The following is a 21,589-nucleotide window of genomic DNA, read 5'->3' on the forward strand; positions in this document are numbered from 1 at the left end:
GCCTGTGTCCATAGTTACACCATAGTAACTATGGACCCTAGCTAGTACTCGTTTCCATAGTTTTAAGATAAGATAAGATAAGTACTTCACTAATCCCAGACGGGTTGGTCCAGGTTGTACAAGGGCCGGCTGGTGCACCATCGGCAGAAGGAGCTCCAGGAGAGAGAACCAGAGGAGATAGTAAAGGAGGACGTTCAGGAGTTCAGGAGACTGTACAGGAGCCTCCTGAAAAAAGTGCTCCAGTCAGACCCCGGGGCCAACAGGAGGGACAGCATTAAGCGTCTTCACATCAACACCCTGAAGGAGGAGGAGGAGGAGGAGGAGGAGGGGGAGCTGGGCGGGGCTACAGGCCTGGATCAGGGTGGGGAATGGGAGGAGGTTAAAAAGAAGAGGAGGAAGCAGTAGAGGGAGGGGTGGGAGTGAGCAGGAAGGGGGGCTGATGGGGAACAGTGTTGGGGTAACGCGTTACAGTAATATATTACATCAAGCAGCCACAGAGTTAATAAACCTGTTTGTTATATCACTTTCATTATTTAACCAACCTCTTGTTGTTTTTCAGCAATAGATTTCCATGTGTCTATATGCTTTTTCTGAGTGTAACTCCTGAGTTGTGTTGAAGTGAACCGCAGCAAACCGAACCATGAATGTCACTGACCCCGTCTGTATGGATCATCATGTTACTGAAGTTCTGTCCACAGGTTCTTCTGTCGGAGAACCGTCGGAGAACCGTGTCACCTCAGGAGTATACACTGTGACTCAAAGGGATCTTTGTGATTGACCTCTATTTATCATTGAATTGTTTATGATATACATTTAGAGCTGAGGTCTAACCTTTAATGTTTGATATCAAATAGTACACATTATGTTCTTGTCACTTTACTTGCAGTGATCGTATTGGCTGTATTTCCTGTCACTTTTGGTTCAAGGGTTTTGATTGAAGGGTTTTTGATTTTCTTGAATGTTTTCCTCCCTCTGGTAGAACATGATTGTCCAATCACCAACGCATGTGTTAAGGGGGTGTGGCCTATATGACATGTAGAAACATATTCCAAATGAAAGAGAAATTCATACGGAGCCAGAGTGGGCAACACTTTCTTTCTACTGCTACACTGAAGTTCTGAAACATACAATAGGTTACCGTGTGTGTGTGTGTGTGTGTGTGTGTGTGTGTGTGTGTGTGTGTGTGTGTGTGTGTGTGTGTGTGTGTGTGTGTGTGTGTGTGTGTGTGTGTGTGTGTGTGTGTGTGCGTGTGTGTGTGTGTCCTCCACCATCTGGCTGATGAAGGTTACATCAAGGTGCCACTAGAGGGCAGAAATGAGACAGCAAACCAACACACACATGTCGTACAGTAAACACGGTTGATAAAATAGTTAGGTCTACTAGCACACATGCTAGTATACTGCTTATATGATATAAGTACGAAACAGAGAGGAGTGAGCAGGAAGGGGGGGGGTGGGGGCGATTGCGGAACAGTATGAGATTATTTAACTAATATATTGAACTAAATATATTTTATTTGTTTTTGGTTGTGGGATTTTTCTAATCATCTAATCATGAGTTGTGTTGATAACTAACCGCGGCAAAACAAACCAACAAAGAAAAATGTTCCACCCTCCGTATTGATTATTATATTACTAAAGTTCTGTAAACACACTGGTAGGACATCAGGCAGCGTGGTCTCCGACCCACAGCGCCCCCTGTTGCCTGGTCCAAGAAACAGCAGAACGTCACGCATGTCAGGGTTCTGTCTTTTTAAGATATTTTCGACACTACAATGCACTTTGATCACCTTTCTAGCGATAAAACGTGGATTTTTTTTTATTATGTTTGTATTGTTTGTAAGGACGCCCTCGAAAGTGAGATGGTAGGTACATCTCAAGGAGCTATCCTTGAAATAAAGAATAAAATAATTATATTTTCGTATTCCTTAAGTAAGTCAGTGAATGTAAACGTTAACTACATGTCGGTGAGTTTAATGCAACGTTTTCTATGGTTGCCATGGTGATTCACCTGCAGCGGTCGTCCTCCCAGCTGCTCTGTTATGGGTTATTTTATGTAACTGATGTTCTTTAATTTAAAAAAACACGCTGGTTTTCGAGTGAACCGGGGATGAAATGTACGATTCTAAATAGAGCTAAAAGTCCATAAAAAATGTAGTAAGAAACTTGAATGAAACGGAGCAAAGTGCAGCGCCCCGTGTGAGGGGGAGAGAGAGAGAGAGAGAGAGAGAGAGAGAGAGAGAGAGAGAGAGAGAGAGAGAGAGAGAGAGAGAGAGAGAGAGAGAGAGACTGAAAGGGGGGAGAGAGAGAGAGAGAGCTAGAAACGGTGTACCTATATCTCCACGTCAGCTACATGACTGAAAGACGCTGTGAAGGAGAATATTTACGTCGCTAACAAAAAGCATGATGTAGATTAATGTGGATTCTTATGAATTAATAACGATTAATATGGATTAACACGGGCCCTAGATAATTTTCGGAATTCGCACGTAGACCATAAAGTAACCTGAGCGACGCGACTCAAATCATTGACTATAATAGACCTACTGGATCAATACACATGAGTACGATAGGCTTCAAGTGTCCGGCTGCGTGACCACGTTATTACGGAGCTTATGGAGTTGAAGATGTGATACTTTGGAAATGTCTGTAAAACGAAACTTGTCTGGAAAACGAAACTCAGAGATAGACAAATTAAAAGCCACTCACAGGATGGGTGTGTGTGTGTGTGTGTGTGTGTGTGTGTGTGTGTGTGTGTGTGTGTGTGTGTGTGTGTGTGTGTGTGTGTGTGTGTGTGTGTGTGTGATGTCATATCTTAGATATCGTAGATGTCAGGAAACAGAAACCTAAGCAGCCACTCGCAGTTGTGTGTGTGTGTGTGTGTGTGTGTGTGTGTGTGTGTGTGTGTGTGTGTGTGTGTGTGTGTGTGTGTGTGTGTAGGCTGGCAGGGGGATACCAGCCACAACCCTCAGCCTCTGGATGGTGACGTGGCTCACAGCTTCCCCACATCGCCTGGTGAGACACCCAGACAGCACTGTTTCCATAGCAACACCATCACCCAGACAGCACTGTTTCCATAGCAACACCATCACCCAGACAGCACTGTTTCCATAGCAACACCATCACCCAGAGAGTACTGTTTCCATAGCAACACCATCACCCAGACAGCACTGTTTCCATAGCGACACCATCACCCAGACAGTACTGTTTCCATAGCGACACCATCACCCAGACAGTACTGTTTCCATAGCGACACCATCACCCAGACAGTACTGTTTCCATAGCGACACCATCACCCAGACAGTACTGTTTCCATAGCGACACCATCACCCAGACAGTACTGTTTCCATAGTGACACTATCATCTGGCTAGTCCTGTTTCCATAGTTTTAAGATAAGATAAACAGTACTTTATTGGACGGATTGGTCCAGGTTGTACCAGGGCAGGCTGCTGCACCAGCGGCAGAAGGAGCTCCAGAAGAGGAAACCAGAGGAGATAGTAAAGGAGGACCAGTTCATCAGTCTGTACAGGAGGCTCCTGGGAGCCGTGACCTAGCCAGACCCCGGGGGCCAACAGGAGGGCTGGGGGGCCCGAGGCCCAGCTGAGGGCCAGCATGGAGCACCTTCACCTCAACGCCCTGGACGAGGAGGAGGAGGAGGAGATGGGCGGGGCTGCAGGCCTGGATCAGGGCTCGGATGGGCCTTGGGAGAAGGTTAGAAGCAGGAGGAGGAGGGAGGCAGTAGAGGGAGGGGTGGGAGTGAGCAGGAAGGGGTGAGGCTGCTGAGGAACAGCCGTTACAGTGATATATTACTGTAGGTTATTAGGCAGCAACAGAGGGTATGAAACCTGTTAGTCATATCATTATTTAACCAACCTCTCATACCCCTTTTCCACCCAACCCGGTGCTGGTGGTGGGCTGGTGCTGGTGCTGGTCAGGGCTGGTTCTGCACGCCAAGAACCTGCTGGATTCTCCACAGACTTTAGGGCTGGAGTATAGAGCCACGTCGACGTCAATTAACGTCCCACCCCTCCTACTTGTACTACTTGTACTTGTACGTCGTATTTGGTTATTATAGTACTTAGTTGTGTAGAATCTTATCCTAGCTGTCCTTAGTACTTATCCTAGCTTTCTGTGTTTGTATACAAGGAATGGGTTAATTTAGTGACTGTTATTAGGCTCACCATTCTTCTAACAAATGTACTTGTACGTGTAATTCGCTTTGGATGAATGCGTCTGCTATATATGCCCTCGATGCAGATAATAAGTAAATGTAATGCCAATATACATGGAGAGTTGAGAACGGTATGCGATTATTTAACTAATATATTTAACTAAATATAAAACCAAACCAAATGAGAACGATGTTCCACCGTCTGTATTGATTATTATATTACTACAGTTCTGTAAATTATATTCTATCGGTGGTCTAAGAGGTCCAAGAGGTGGTTTGTATCGGTTGTGCACACAGCGCCCCCTGCTGCCTGGTCTAAGCAACAGCAGAACGTCACGCATGTCAGGGTTCTGTCTTTTTTTTGTTGTTGATATTTTCGACATAAAATGCACTTTGATCACCTTTCTAGCGATAAATGGGCATTCTATTGTATTCTTAAGTCAGTGAATGTAAATGTCTACTAAATGTTTGTGATCTTAATGCAACGTTTAGGAGGAGGAGCTGGGTGGGGCTGAAGGCCTGGATCAGGGCTCAGATGGGCCCAGGGTGGAGGTTAGAACGCTCTACAGAACCAAAGACAGGAAGGACCTGGAGTCTGCCCAATGGGACGGACCTTTTGCCAAAAGCAGCGAGCCAGTCCCTTGGTTTGAGGAAGTAGTCTGAAGCGAGGGATCTTTTATTTTGATTGGATCATTTCATGACCTAGCATCTCTCTGGCTTGTTGGTCCAGACTGCCCACCCGGCCTTAACTCTGTTTCTATCACAGAATGAGGAAACACAAAAAGGATCAGGAATCAACAAACCTGAGAAGCAGAGAATCAACCAACGAAGACACAAACCACAAGGCATGAATTTAACTGAGCTGTTGATCCTTATCACCTGAAGTCCCGCCCCTCTCTGCCCATTGGCCAACGAGAGAGAGAGAGAGAGAGAGAGAGAGAGAGAGAGAGAGAGAGAGAGAGAGAGAGAGAGAGAGAGAGAGAGAGAGAGAGAGAGAGGCTCAGCAGCTCACCAACATTCAAAGTTTCCTGTCTTCAGAGAACGTCTCGTAAACTAACGTCCACAATATCTTGTTTATAGGTGAGCTTTTGAATTCCCAGACTTGGTTGAGAGGTAATATCTCGGGGTCACAGAGATACTAACTATCATGAAGACATTTAGCTCACTCTGCTCAGTTGTTGCACTAAACATGGTCATTGTTCACGTTACCCTGTCGCGTTGACTCAGAACCCGAGACAGGAAGAGGAATCTCGAGCGCGTCTCCTCCTGACCCCGAGGGCCTCTTCACATCCACACAACAACGGGATGTTTGGTTCATGAGACGATCAATAATCCATACACACTGGAGATGCTCCACCTGTGGCCGATTGGCCGAGTCCATTGGGGCCCATGGTGCATCCCTAACTTCTAGTCTCTACGTTTGATGAATCCTCCTGTTTCTTCTTCACAGGCTCCAGTTTATCAAGTTATCCCGGATCTACATCAAGACATAACGGTTGTTCAATAGAATAATAGAAAGTCAAACTCTACTTCAAATGATGGTTTCTATGATCGGGGCCAAGCTGTAGATCAATCCAAAGCAAAGGGACTACTCCTATGAAACACGTTGATAATGGGACTATAGGGACGTTCTACTGGGCCAATAGAAACTAAACTGTTGATTGCATGTCATGTCAATGAGAGAGGGAGAAGGGCAGCTATATATGGACTTTAAAGCGATGTGATGTGAGGGTAGTGACTATTGCAGAGATTATCTAAAAGGAGGAAGTTAAATGTGATGACGTTTTGCTGTAGAATTTCACAATCAACCAGCTTAACTCCATCAACTCAATCAGCTTATCTGCCCTAGTGACGGCTATAAGCAGACACTGAGAGGACGCTACGGAGCAGATGAAGATGAATCCATGTACCCTCTCTGTGCTCCTGCTGCTAGCTGGTAAGCTGTAATGCTTCTTCTGTTTACTACCTGGAACGTGTCCGTACTCAAACTGGATCCAGCCGGCCTGCTGGCTCAACCTAGAGCTCTTTCTAGAGTCTACTGGACCTCAACTCTACCACTAGACACAGACACAGAAGGACACTGATCGGTTTATCGTTCCATATGTTATCATAATAATAATAATAGTAGTGATGATAATGATAATGCATTGTTTTCTTAATGGGCCTCACCCAAAAAGCTTTCATAACATAAAATAAATAAACTTGATATGAAAAGTGAGAAATTAGATACGATATATCATATAATTGATTATGCTTTATGATATGATATCAAATATTATATAATATATTAAACCAAACGCATCACAACATCAACGTGTGTTGATGTTATACGCTTTCTGCTGCATTGCTTCATGGGACCAGGAAGCAATGCAGAGTTGATGGAGTTGATGATATGATTCCTTGGAAATGTCCAGAAGCAAAACAGAGAACTGAGGAGCCACTCCCAGTGCGGGTATGTGTTTGTGTTGGTGTATAAAGGAGCTGGAATCCTCTCAGGGTGAGTCCAGTCACCAAAGAAGTTAGAACGTATCCAGTCACCATAGACAGGTGGAGTTAGAGCTTGACCAATCAGTTGCCATGGGGGTGAGGGGCTTGTGTTCGCTGCTGGAGGACTACAGCCAGATCTACCAGGACATCGACTTCAGCGACAGCAAGCTGGTGGTGGACGGCAGTAACCTGGCCTACATCCTGTACAACAAGGCCGACCTGGACCAGAACCATGGCGGGGAGTACCTGGCCTTCCAGGCAGAGGTCCAGGCTTTTTTCAAGACTCTGCGCAACCGTGATATCGAAGCATACGTTGTGATTGACGGAGGCTCGGGCACCAGTGACATCAAACTAGACACCAGAATGGACCGTCAAATAGCCCGTCTCAAGAGGATCCCTGACGCTCTGAAGGGCATAAATCAGGGCATCTATCCCCCCTCTATCATGTCCGTGTTTGAACAGACGCTGAACAACATGAAGGTGCCGCTGGTCAGGTGCTTCGGAGAGGCCGACGGCCAGCTGGCTGCCCTGGCCAAAGAGTGGTGCTGCCCGGTGCTGTCCACAGACACTGACTTCTACATCTACGACCTTCCAGGGGGGGTTCTGCCCTTGGATCACTTCCAGTGGGACTCAGTTAAAAATAGTCCGGCCAGGAGTGGCATCCCCTGCAGGCGATACACCTCGACCAAGTTCTGCGAGGTCTTCAAAATCGACCGCCAGCTGCTGCCCGTCTTCGCCTCGTTGGCCGGGAACGACGACGTAAACCTCAGAGATGTTAAGTGGGCCAGATACGTTCCACGGGGAAGTCCTACAATGAAGTTCAGTGCCGCCCGCCTGGTGGGCCTCCTGAGCTGGCTGGGAGCCCGGACAGACCAGACGACAGAAGACACCTTGACGGCAGTGATGGAACTCATACCCAACATGAGTCAACAGGCTCAGACTGAGGCGCGGTCGATGGTGAGGACGGCCATGCTGGAGTACGAGCTCCCCAACTCCTCTCTGGGGGGGTTCTTCAGTGTGAAACCCGCTCCGCCGCCGCCTGATGAGATGTTGAGCCGGGTCCCTGAGTGGGTCCGTGCGTCCCTCGCCAGAGGAGACCTGGGGGCCGACATACTGGACTTTGACATACTTATGCACAGGAGGAAGTTTCTGCGGATCCAGGTGGAGCCCAGCGACCAACCGAGCTCCAACGTCACCTCGCAGCACATCCGGCAGGTGTGGTACGGGCTGCTGCTGGGCCAGGGGGGGGGTGAGGTGGAGGAGGTGGACCGGGTCGGTCTGGACGTCATCAAGGTCAAGGTGAAACCGCTGGTCCAAGGAGCCGCTCAGAGGCTGAGGCTGGACTCTCTGCCCCAGGTAGGTCTACTGAATCATTCAGCTGGATGACAGATGGATAATAGATGGACGCTGGCAGTGGGCATGGTTAGCTCCAAACAAAGAAAAGGGCAAGGCTAAATCGATGCTAGAGCTAGGCTATGTCATGAGATTTACTAACGTTAGTTTTGTGTACCTTAATTAGGGTTAGGGATATACCCGACAGTATATTATACACAACTGTCGCTTCTGTCATAGCAACACGTCATTCATATGAAATCCGTCCAACTCCTCACTAACCGATACTGTCAACTTATTTGAGCACTACCTTGGTGAAATTAATATTTAGCTTTATTACATAATTCCAAATTAGAAAAAATACTTTGACTTTTTTCATTCTGGGGAAGGCTGCTGGCTTCCCCGCAAGACAGACGGGTAGAACCAGACTAGCAGGCTCCGTAAACACCAGTCAGTTCTGTTTCAATAAGCAGAGGACAGGGGTGTCCCATCAACGATCAATGAGCAGGGCAGCAGGTAGCCCTGTCAGACAATGACAGTAGCAGTGTTTAGCCTATAGAGGGAGCCATCGAATGCAAAGCAATCTACAATCTGTGTGTTTAGTTATCCTCTAAAAGGACATGTTCCCACTTCCCAGGCAGACCGCGCTGTGAGGCTGCAGGTGTTTCTGGAGACACTGGGCGTGGAGGAAGAGACGCTGGAGGGAGTTCCGGCTCACCTGCGCCTCCCAGTGGCTGTGACCTGCTACTGGCTGAGGAGGACCAGCCCTGAGCTGACGCTCCTCAAAGCTCTGCTGATGGTCATGGTCCAAGGAGAACTGAACCGATGGACAGGAGCGACAACAGGTAGGTAGCACATGTTGTCACACACACAGTGCCTGTCTGCGACCTACATTAGGCCTACTGTAGGCCTACATTAAACTCATCAGCAGTATTCTTTCTCACTTACAGGTACACAACGGCTATTCTCATTACTAGAGTTTACTTCCTGATGCCTACCCTCTCCATTAATCCAGGCTTGGGACCGGCACCTAGTTGAGCTGGCTTGCCCCTTTAAGTGGCTGGGTTAGGCTCAACTATAAACATATATTACAAAGATTCCAACAAAATAAAGCCACATACACACTACTTAACCACACCTGAAATATAGGCCTATAGTAGAAGGGTTAGAAGGCCTGGCTGGAGCATAATCTAATAACCTTCACCGTGCGTTCACACCAAACGGGGCGACTGTCAAGGTTGGGACAAGGAGGGTGTAGACTCAAGCGCAGAGATGGCTTAATTTAGTGGTATTTATTGTAACCAAGTCCAAAGGGCAAACACACAGAAGATCAGAGGAGTTCAAAGTCAACAATCTAACAAAGGCAAAATTCCAAAAAGCAAAAAGAAAACTAAACATAGGTAGACTCTTGGTCAAAAATACAAAGAGTTCAAAGCGTCGTACCAAAGGGCAAATCCGAGTGGGTAATTCAGAGAACAGGCAGGGGGGTCAAAACACAGTGAATCAATAATAATCTATCTTTGCAGGCTAAGCTCAGGTCAGAGTACAAAGTGGCACAACAAAGACTAAGCACAGAACATTGTCAGAGGAAGGGCTTAAATACATGGCTTGATTGGTCATGTGACAGGGGAAACGAGACACAGGTGACAGGAGTAATTGGGACTGCAGGGGAACAGGAAATAACTAAATAGCATATGTGCAGCCACTAGGGGCCGCCAGAGTTCAAAATGCCAATAAATATCTCAGAACCATGACAGGACCCCTTCCCCTAGGAACGTCTCCTGACGTTCCCAGGGCGGTCAGGGTGAGCGGCATGAAAGTCCTTTCGGAGGTCTGTATCGAGAACGTCCCGTGCTGGAATCCAGGTACGTTCCTCTGGACCGTATCCTTCCCAGTCAATCAAGTACTGCAACCTGCCACGAACCTGACGGGAATCCACAATACGGCGGACGGTGAAGGCTGGTTGGCCTCCAATAACACGGGGGGGAGGGGGTGTTTCAGGGGCAGGGGCAAGAGGGGAAGTGAATACAGGGCGTAATAAGGACACATGGAAGGTGGGGTTTATTTTAAGGGAGCGAGGCAACTGGAGGCGGTAACACACAGGATTAATTCTTTGGACCACCTTGAAGGGGCCCACATAGCGAGGGGCCAACTTGCGGGATTCCACCCGCAGTGGGAGGTCCTTGGCGGCCAGCCAAACCCTTTGACCAGGGCGGAAGCTGGGGGCTGGCCTCCGAAGCCGGTTAGCTTGGCGCTGGTTCCTTTTGGAGGTCTGCAGGAGAGCCTGTCGGACCTTTTTCCAGGTCCTTTTACACCGTCTCACGAACTGTAGCGCTGACGGGACACTCACATCCGTCTCCTCCTCAGGAAACAGAGGTGGCTGAAAACCAAACTGGCACTGGAATGGAGACATGGCAGTAGATGTGGACTTGAGTGTGTTGTGGGCGTACTCAGCCCAAGGCAGCCGGGAACTCCAGGACGATGGGTTGCCAGCCACTAGACTCCTCAGGGATGCCTCCAGCTCCTGGTTGACCCTCTCAGTTTGCCCATTGGACTGGGGATGGAACCCGGATGTGAGGCTGGCCGTGGCTCCAATTAGTTTACAGAAGGCTCGCCACACCCGGGAGGTGAACTGAGGACCCCTGTCGGACACAATGTCTTGGGGAAGCCCATAGACTCGGAAAACATGTTCAAACATTAGTTTAGCAGTTTGAAGAGCAGAGGGTAACTTTGACAAGGCAATAAAGCGACAGGACTTAGAGAACTTGTCTACCACTACTAGAATAACTGTGTTACCTTCAGAGGAGGGAAGACCAGTAATGAAGTCCACTGACAGGTGTGACCAAGGACGACCAGGAACAGGGAGAGGGTGGAGGAGACCTTGAGGACGTTGATGCTGTGTCTTACTTTGAACACAGACAGTGCATTCTGCCACAAACGACTTGACGTCCTTCTCCATCTCCGGCCACCAGAAACGTCTCTTCAAAAACTCCAGAGTCCTTTGACAGCCAGGATGTACAGCCAGGCAGGAAGAGTGCCCCCACTGTAAAACTTTGGACCTCACCCTCTGGGGAACAAAAAGACGATCAGATGGACCCCTTCCAGGTCCTGGATCCTGCTGGAGAGCGCTCCTGACCTCGGCCTCAATGCCCCAGCGGATCGGAGCCACAATCCTAGAGCTGGGAATAATGGGACCCTTGTCTTCCTCGGCACCGAGGGCCTCAAACTGTCTGGATAGAGCATCTGGTTTCTTGTTCTTGGTGCCTGGTCGGTATGAGATGGTGAAGTTGAACCGGGTAAAAAAAAGTGACCACCGAGCCTGGCGGGGATTCAATCTCTTGGCCTGTTTTAAATATTCCAGATTTTTATGGTCGGTCCAGACTAAGAACGGATCTTGGGTCCCCTCCAGCCAATGTCTCCACTCCTCTAATGCCATCTTGACAGCCAATAGCTCTCTGTCCCCAACATCATATCGAGCCTCAGTGGGGGATAGGCGATGAGAGTAAAATGCACAAGGGTGCAACTTCCCATCGGAGACACGCTGGGAAAGAATTGCACCAACCCCCACACTGGATGCATCCACCTCAACCACGAAAGGCAGAGCGGGATCTGGCAGACAAAGGATAAGTGCAGACAAAAAACGCTCCTTGAGTAGTCTGAACGCCTCTTCCGCCTGAGGAGTCCATATGAACGGCACACCACCCTTAGTGAGGGCAGAGATTGGCTCAGCTACAGTGCCAAAGTTCCTGATGAATTTCCTGTAGAAGTTGGCAAATCCCAGGAACCGCTGGACCTCTTTGACAGACCTAGGGGATGCCCAGTCCCTAATAGCCTGAGTCTTCACAGGGTCCATTTGAACACGTCCTTCCTTCAAGATGAAGCCTAGAAAAGTCACCTCAGACGCATGGAATTCACATTTCTCCGGCTTAACAAACAGGTGGTTCTTCAGCAGCCTCAGTAAAACCTGCCGGACATGGTGACGGTGATCTGAAAGGGACTTAGAAAAAATCAAAATATCGTCAAGGTAGACAAAAACAAAGTGGTTAATCATATCTCTGAGGACATCATTAATAAGGGCTTGGAACACTGCAGGTGCATTAGTAAGACCAAATGGCATAACTTGATACTCGTAGTGCCCTGTTGGAGTGTTGAAAGCGGTCTTCCATTCATCGCCCTCGCGGATGCGTATGAGGTGGTACGCATTTCTCAAGTCGAGCTTGGTGAAGACCTTTGCCCCCTGGAGCAAATCAAAGGCAGTAGACATTAGTGGCAGAGGATAGCGATTACGGATGGTGATCTTGTTTAGAGCCCGATAGTCTATGCAGGGTCGAAGCCCTCCATCCTTCTTGCCCACAAAGAAGAATCCAGCCCCGGCTGGAGAGGTGGAGGGTCGAATAAATCCAGTAGCCAGGGCCTCTTTAATGTATTTGTCCATGGCCTCACGTTCTGGCAAAGACAGGGAGAAAATACGCCCACGGGAAGGGCTGGTGCCAGACAAAAGCTCAATGCTACAGTCATAGGGCCTGTGAGGGGGCAGTGTAGATGCTCTTACCCTACTGAAGACTTCTTTCAGATCCAAATATTCAACGGGAACTTGAGCTAGCTCCAAGGCATCAACAGGTTCCACCAGTGGTCGGGCCGAACTCGGCAGGAGACACGTGGCATGGCAAGTGGGTCCCCACTCACGAATAGTTCCAGTGGCCCAATCAATACAGGGATTGTGCCGGTTCAGCCAGGGAAAACCAAGAACCACAGGGAACCCGGGTGAGTCAATCAGGTAGAGGGTAATTTCTTCCCGATGAATGTCTGATTGGAGTCTCAGGGGAGAGGTGGCAACAGTCACTCTTCCTTTACCTAAGGAGCGACCATCAAGGGCAGAGATAACAAAGGGAGGATTAACTGTAATCTGGGGCACCTGCAGGCGTCGGGCTACATTAATGTCCATAAAATTTCCAGCAGCGCCGGAGTCGATGAAGGCCTGAAAGGTGTGTCGCTGCTCTCCCCATGATAGGCATACCGGTAAGAATACTCCTGCACCCGGGGAGTCGGGAGAGAATGTTGCCCCGGTCATAATTCTCCCTAATGTTGACGGGGACGGCCATTTCCCGGGCAGTCAGGACAAGAGGTTCGCAGGTGGCCTGCCTTACCACAATAATAGCATAGCCCCTCTCTTCTACGGCGATCCCTTTCAGCTTGAGAGAGACGGGTTCCTCCAATTAGCATGGGCTCAGGATCACTGGACGATGTGGGCGCAGGACTCCAGGATGGAGCTGGAACATCAGCCGACCTTCGGACGTGAGGTTGGGTGCGATGGCGCTCACGCAGGCGGTTGTCTAGCTGAATAGCCAGGGAGACCAATGTCTCAAGGTCATTGGGTGTCTCCACGGTAGCCAACCCATCCTTCAGGACATCAGACAGCCCATCATAGAAGGCTGAGATTAGAGCCGGCTCGTTCCACCCACTATCAGCTGCCAGGGTTCTGAAAGTAATTGCATAGTCAGCAGCACTGCCTAGTTCTTGTCGAAGTTTAAGAAGCCTTTTGGCTGCCTCCTGGCCAACTGCTGACCGGTCGAAGACACGCAACATTTCTTCATGGAAATTTGCATAGTTAGAGCAGATAGCGCCCTGTTGACCCCAGATAGCAGTCGCCCAGGCCAGAGCCTTGTCAGTCACTAGGGTGATTAAGTAAGCTATTCGAGATCGATCACTGGGATACATTGAGGGCTGTAGTTCAAATGCCAGATCACATTGGGTCAAAAAGCCTCTGCACCCACCTGGGTTCCCATTATATCTCTGTGGTGCGGGCAGTCTTGGTTCATGACTAGGTGGTGCAGGGGACGGTGCCGGAGTTGGATTGGGAGCAGGTGCTGGAGATGGTAGATCCCCGATTCTCCATACTTCTGTCAGTATATCTTGTAGAGCTTGGTCGTGTTGTTGGACCCGTTGCCGCTGATCGGCCAAGACTCGGGCATGGGTGTCCATGGTAGCTCCGAAGCTGTTGAGGGTAGCCATGATGCGTTCGAGATCCGATAATTCCTGGGGGGCTGTGTCCGAGGTCCCTGCTGAGTCATCCATTGGCTTAGTCTTTCTGTCAAGGTTGGGACAAGGAGGGTGTAGACTCAAGCGCAGAGATGGCTTAATTTAGTGGTATTTATTGTAACCAAGTCCAAAGGGCAAACACACAGATGATCAGAGGAGTTCAAAGTCAACAATCTAACAAAGGCAAAATTCCAAAAAGCAAAAAGAAAACTAAACATAGGTAGACTCAAAAATACAAAGAGTTCAAAGCGTCGTACCAAAGGGCAAATCCGAGTGGGTAATCCAGAGAACAGGCAGCTTGGAGGAGAAAGTGATTGTTGCCATTTGTGACTCCCGGAGCTCTATATATAATATATATATTATATGATATTATGTTATATTATATATATATATAATATCATATATAATATCATGGCCAAAAGCTGTGTGCGCCTCCGGTTGATATTATGAATAGACTGCGTCAGCTTCTCTGACGTCTCTGGTACCTCCACAACATCCATTTGCGTGATAAAAAACAAATCATACAGCGACAGATTTGTGACGCGCCACCAAACTCAGGCGACACCGCAACCAAGACCAAGACCAATGTGGTTATTGAATTTTTTTAATTTATTTTACTTTTATAATCTATACTCTAGTAGCGGCAGCCTATATATTTTGTGTTCAAAATGTTGGTAGTTTGAGTTTAAGGGAAAGTCTAAATTCCATTTTGCAACCTAACATGTATACAGGCCAAACCTTACCTATTCATCGTGATTTTATTGAAAAGGAATTTGACGCGCCTTTCATTCAGCAAAGTCATTGACAAAGATAGTTCCGATCTGTGCAGACTCATACGTCATACTTGTTAGGGAGGAGGGAGTTAGATGTCCTTGCTCGCAACCAATCACAACCTAACGTGATGGTCATTTCACGCGTGATTTCAGTGGTCTATAAAATGTAATCGCTGGCGAGGTTCATCCTCTTTTCTCCACGACTTAACTTTTAGGTTTGACCGTGATAAGAGTTTGTTGGCTATTATTGAGATATTGTTGAGATATTCGATTGATTGCAGATTTTAGCTCATAGATAGTAATATATATATATATATAGTAATAGTAATAGTATAAATATTCTATACATTTTATTTTAAATATATATATATATTTTATAAAAACAGATAATGAATTGAATTATAAGAGTCGATGTCTCATTTGTTCTCATTAGATTTATTTTGCATGACCTTGATCAGAATAGTAACATCTTCAGAATTTCTTAACAACCTATCAAACATGAGGATTTCACACATGAACGAGCAGCATTGGAGCCACCTCCACAGACGGGCTCTGGTGCCGCTGAGCTACATTTCGGTGAAGACAAACTAAGAAACATTGCCGTTGCTATGCAACCTTGACTGGGAGAGTCGTGATGTCCGAAGTCTGCGCAGATCTGCGTCAGCATAATGCTTCTTCATAATAGTTTACTACTTTAACGGCACCGACAATCCAAAGCTTCAGTGGAAACTAGATGGAAAAAGTGTGTAGTTCAAAACGTGACGCAGCTTTTACTTCTTCGCCGACTACAGAGTTTGTTATGTACGGTCATTAAAAAAAACCAGAGCTTAAGCAGTAAGCAGAATATCATTGGGGTTATCAAGTGGGCACCCTCTTTCACAGATGTTTCGTTAAGTTAGGCCCACGACACCTCCTGAGGGCTTAACAATGAAACCAGCGTCCTGGAGTCACCCCCCTCTATGCTGCCACCACATTGCCACATTTAATGCATCTAAATACTCTTCCCTGCATCGTACCCCTAGCCCTACCCCTAACCCTGACCAAACAAACACATTAGCACATTAGCACACGTTAGCACAGCTAGCTTACCTTAGCTTGCACCCCAGGAAGTATGTTTTGTCCTTACCCACAGCCATTCACTTGCTCGTTCTGCTGTCACGGACATGTTACTAACCGCCTGCCTCAGACTTCGTCCACAAATACCCAGTTCAGTCAGTGAGCTAGTAGCAGATCTAGCCACGAACCCCCGCGCACCGATTTCAATAGGCCTTAGTCGCGTACTCCAGCCTCGCTGTGCTAAAATACCTAAAATCACAGGTACATAAACTTCATGTCGACTTCCACTTTAACTTTGGAGTTAGTTATGCTTAGCGGTTCGTGTAACACCAATAGACGCAATTTATCCTTCTTTAGCTCATTGTTGGGGGGGGGCCCGTTGAGCATGGAGGGGCCCCCCCCCCGTGACACGGCGGCGGCCCCGCTTGCCCCGCCCATAGCTCCGCCCCTGTGTGTGTGTGTGTGTGTGTGTGTGTGTGTGTGTGTGTGTGTGAAGGCCGGCAGGGAGGTACCAGCCACAACCCTCAGCCTCTGGATGTCGTGGCTCACAGCTTCAACCAATGGCAGGCCTGCCTGAAGGACGCCTCCCAGCTCAACCTGCTGCTCTGCAAGCCCCTCCCTGAACCCCACTTCGCCTGGTGAGACACCCAGACAGTACTGTTTCCATAGCAACACCATCACCCAGACAGTACTGTTTCCATAGCAACACCATCACCCAGACAGTACTGATTCCATAGCAACACCATCACCCAGACAGTACTGTTTCCATAGCAACACCATCACCCAGACAGTACTGTTTCCATAGCGACACCTCCACCCAGACAGTACTGTTTCCATAGCGACACCATCACCCAGACAGTACTGTTTCCATAGCGACACCATCACCCAGACAGTACTGTTTCCATAGCAACACCATCACCTAGTCAGTACTGTTTCCATAGCAACACCATAACTAGCCATTACTGTTTCCATAGTGAGACCATCATATGAAGTTCAAGTCAGAAGTAACTTTAAGAACCAGAATAACATCACAAGACTGTGATATTATAACTGTGATATACTAAAACATTTTAACGTATACAAATTTGTGACATAGAAAGTTGAGGGACAGAATGTAGTTTTAAGATAAGATAAGTGCTTCACTAACCCCAGAGGGGTTGGTCCAGGTTGTACCAGGGCAGGCTGCTGCACCAGTGGCAGAAGCAGCTCCAGGAGAGAGAACCAGAGGAGATAGTAAAGGACGACCAGTTCAGGAGACTGTACAGGAGGCTCCTGGGAGCCGTGACCCAGCCAGACCCCGGGGCCAACAGGAGGGCTGGGGGGCCCGAGGCCCAGCTGAGGACCAGCATGGAGCACCTTCACCTCAACGCCCTGGACGAGGAGGGGGAGGAGGAGGGGCTGGGCGGGGCTGCAGGCCGGGATCAGGGTGGGGAATGGGAGGAGGTTAAAAGCAAGGGAAGGAGGCACTAGAGGGAGGGGTGGGAGTGAGCAGGAAGGGGGGCTGATGGGGAACAGTGTTGGGGTAACGCGTTACAGTAATATATTACATCAAGCAGCCACAGAGTTAATAACCTGTTCTTTATATTTCATTTTCATTATTTAACCAAACTCTTGTTGTTTTTCAGCAATAGATTTCCATGTGTCTATATGCTTTTTCTGAGTGTAACTCCTGAGTTGTGTTGAAGTGAACCGCAGCAAACCGAACCATGAATGTCACTGACCCCGTCTGTATGGATCATCATGTTACTGAAGTTCTGTCCACAGGTTCTTCTGTCGGAGAACCGTCGGAGAACCGTGTCACCTCAGGAGTATACACTGTGACTCAAAGGGATCTTTGTGATTGACCTCTATTTATCATTGAATTGTTTATGATATACATTTAGAGCTGAGGTCTAACCTTTAATGTTTGATATCAAATAGTTGTACACATTATGTTCTTGTCACTTTACTTGCAGTGATCGTATTGGCTGTATTTCCTGTCACTTTTGGTTCAAGGGTTTTGATTGAAGGGTTTTAGATTTTCTTGAATGTTTTCCTCCCTCTGGTAGAACATGATTGTCCAATCACCAACGCATGTGTTAAGGGGGTGTGGCCTATATGACATGTAGAAACATATTCCAAATTAAAGAGAAATCCATACAGAGCCAGAGTGGGCAACACTTTCTTTCTACTGCTACACTGAAGTTCTGAAACATACAATAGGTTACCGTGTGTGTGTGTGTGTGTGTGTGTGTGTGTGTGTGTGTGTGTGTGTGTGTGTGTGTGTGTGTGTGTGTGTGTGTGTGTGTGTGTGTGTCCTCCACCATCTGGCTGATGAAGGTTACATCAAGGTGCCACTAGAGGGCAGAAATGAGACAGCAAACCAACACACACACATGTCGTACAGTAAACACAGAGCGGTTGATAAAATAGTTAGGTCTACTAGCACACACGCTAGTATACTGCTTATATGATATAAGTACGAAACAGAGAGGAGTGAGCAGGAAGGGGGGGTGGGGGCGATTGAGGAACAGTATGAGATTATTTAACTAATATATTGAACTAAATATATTTAATTTGTTTTTGGTTGTGGGCTTTTTCTAATCATCTAATCATGAGTTGTGTTGATAACTAACCGCGGCAAAACAAACCAACAAAGAAAAATGTTCCACCCTCCGTATTGATTATTATATTACTAAAGTTCTGTAAACACACTATAGGTAGTCTACTATAGGTAGGACATCAGGCAGCGTGGTCTCCGACCCACAGCGCCCCCTGTTGCCTGGTCCAAGAAACAGCAGAACGTCACGCATGTCAGGGTTCTGTCTTTTTAAGATATTTTCGACACTACAATGCACTTTGATCACCTTTCTAGCGATAAAACGTGCATTCTTTTTTATTATCTTTGTATTGTTTGTCATTATTTGTAAGGACCCCCTCGAAAATGATACGGTAGGTACATCTCAAGGAGCTATCCTTGAAATAAAGAATAAAATAATTATATTTTCGTATTCCTTAAGTAAGTCAGTGAATGTAAATGTTAACTACATGTCGGTGAGTTTAATGCAACGTTTTCTATGGTTGCCATGGTGATTCACCTGCAGCGGTCGTCCTCCCAGCTGCTCTGTTATGGGTTATTTTATGTAACTGATGTTCTAAATAGAGCTAAAAGTCTATAAAAAATGTAGTAAGAAACTTGAATGAAACGGAGCAAAGTGCAGCGCCCCGTGTGAGGGGGAGAGAGAGAGAGAGAGAGAGAGAGAGAGAGAGAGAGAGAGAGAGAGAGAGAGAGAGAGAGAGAGACTGAAAGGGGGGAGAGAGAGAGAGAGAGCTAGAATCGGTGTACCTATATCTCCACGTCAGCTACATGACTGAAAGACGCTGGGAAGGAGAATATTTACGTCGCTAACAAAAAGCATGATGTAGATTAATGTGGATTCTTATGAATTAATAACGATTAATATGGATTAACACGGGCCCTAGGTAATTTTCGGAATTCGCACGTAGACCATAAAGTAACCTGAGCGACGCGACTCAAATCATTGACTATAATAGACCTACTGGATCAATACACATGAGTACGATAGGCTTCAAGTGTCCGGCTGCGTGACCACGTTATTACGGAGCTTATGGAGTTGAAGATGTGATACTTTGGAAATGTCTGGAAAACGAAACTTGTCTGGAAAACGAAACTCAGAGATAGACAAATTAAAAGCCACTCACAGGATGGGTGTGTGTGTGTGTGTGTGTGTGTGTGTGTGTGTGTGTGTGTGTGTGTGTGTGTGTGTGTGTGTGTGTGTGTGTGTGTGTGTGTGTGTGTGTGTGTGTGTGTGTGTGTGTGTGTGTGTGTGTGCGTGTGTGTGTGTGTGTGTGTGATGTCATATCTTAGATATCGTAGATGTCAGGAAACAGAAACCTAAGCAGCCACTCGCAGTGTGTGTGTGTGTGTGTGTGTGTGTGTGTGTGTGTGTGTGTGTGTGTGTGTGTGTGTGTGTGTGTGTGTGTGTGTGTGTGTGTGTGTGTGTGTGTGTGTGTGGGCTGGCAGGGGGATACCAGCCACGACCCTCAGCCTCTGGATGTCGTGGCTCACAGCTTCAACCAATGGCAGGCCTGCCTGAAGGACGCCTCCCAGCTCAACCTGCTGCTCTGCAAGCCCCTCCCTGAACCCCACTTCGCCTGGTGAGACACCCAGACAGTACTGTTTCCATAGCAACACCATCACCCAGACAGTACTGTTTCCATAGCAACACCATCACCCAGACAGTACATAGCAAATGTGCCAGTGTTATTTTTTTTTTAGTGTTGGTGTTAATTAACAGGGGTTACTATTAATTTACTCAGAATTGATCAAAATTAACTCCCCCTAGAGTCAGTTCCTGATAGTGTCAGAGTTGATTTCCGTCGTTATGAGAATCACTCTGAATTTACACTCCGGCTCGTTGAATTGGCCACACCCACTGACTGGCACATTGGTGGCACAGACAGTCAGCACGCAGACTGCAGTCATACTTAGGGTTGCCAACCGTCCCGTAAAATACGGGATCGTTCCGTATTTGGCAACTAAAAGACCTGTCCCGTAATGAACTGATACGGGACGCACTTTGTCCCGTATTTTGGGGTCCCCCCCCCCCCCCCCCCCCCCCCCCCCCCCCCCTGTCAACAATCTCGATCAAGAGGTGTCCCTTATATGAAACTCTGGGAGTTGGCAACCCTAGTCATACTTGTTGTCCAAATCTCTTCTTGGGAAGAAGAAAGAAGTTCTTTCTAAGGTAAGGTAAGTTTCGGTCGATAAAATTCTCTCTTTGGGATTGATATTAGTGTTGTTGTTGTTGTTTTTGTTGTGGTTGATTTTGGCTGCTAGCTAACGTTAGCTTAGCTCGCTAGCCCTGGCCAACACTGCGCTGGACCAGGGTTTAGCTGACATTAGTTCCTCAAATTAATAAAAGTGTCTATTAAAAGAAAGGCTTTTGAGTAACAGGAATGTATTGAAAAGGTTGTACACGATACGAGTATAGTAACGAGACAGGGGCGGTTGGGTCCGCTAACTTACAGTCTCTTAAGGAGAGAAAAAAAAATAGGGCCGGGAATTTAACGCGTTAATTAAGATTAATTAATTAATTAATAATTAATAATTAACACATGGAAAAAAAAAAAACGTTTTAATCGCACTTATTTTTGTACCGCGGAACGTTTCTCACTGGATGAGTTTCAGGCGTGCCGATTATACTGGAGCACAATCATTTAATGAGTTAAAAGTTTACAAAAAATTGTAAACGGTTACACGAGCCTTTTTATTCGTGCACACGGTTAACCGTTTTTTTTAATTTTATTATTATTATTATTTTAAGTGGACCGCAGTCGCTCCATTGAGAACGAGGAGTCACGTGATTTTTGGGAAGGGGAGGGGAGGGGGGAGGGGTTTGAGCCCGTCCGCCATGACGGCATCCACGCTATCGGTTGCCAGGGGCAACGTTGTCAGAGCCTGCATAGAGACAGACGAGGAGATACGCGACATTAGAGAGACGCAGGAGACATTACGAGGTAGAAATAAATGGAGAAGAATAATAAGGCGAAGGAAAAGGGGTCCTAGTGAGAATGCAGAGAACACAAGAAGACATTAGAAACCATTATAGTCCATGTAGGCTATTCCACTGGATACGGCACGGCACGGCACGGCACGGAACCAAACCGGCACTACTTTTTTTTTTTTTTTTTTTTTTTAAGTTGCCGGTTCGCAGCCCTGTCTCACAAC

At 47.2% G+C, this 21,589-nt stretch overlaps 1 protein-coding gene across 1 annotated transcript; it reads left to right on the forward strand.

Moving 5' to 3' along the window:
- Positions 1 to 6,748: 6,748 nt before the first annotated feature.
- Positions 6,749 to 8,843, forward strand: LOC311373056 (single-strand DNA endonuclease ASTE1-like; the record flags this gene model as incomplete). The annotated part of the gene is made up of 2 exons (XM_084489911.1): positions 6,749 to 8,014; positions 8,628 to 8,843. 2 exons carry the CDS (start codon positions 6,749 to 6,751, stop codon positions 8,841 to 8,843), a joined length of 1,482 nt encoding a protein of 493 aa, XP_084346037.1.
- Positions 8,844 to 21,589: the final 12,746 nt, after the last annotated feature.

Source organism: Micromesistius poutassou (genome assembly GCF_964030765.1).
Source record: "Micromesistius poutassou genome assembly, contig: SCAFFOLD_4453, whole genome shotgun sequence".
Lineage (NCBI taxonomy): Eukaryota > Metazoa > Chordata > Actinopteri > Gadiformes > Gadidae > Micromesistius > Micromesistius poutassou.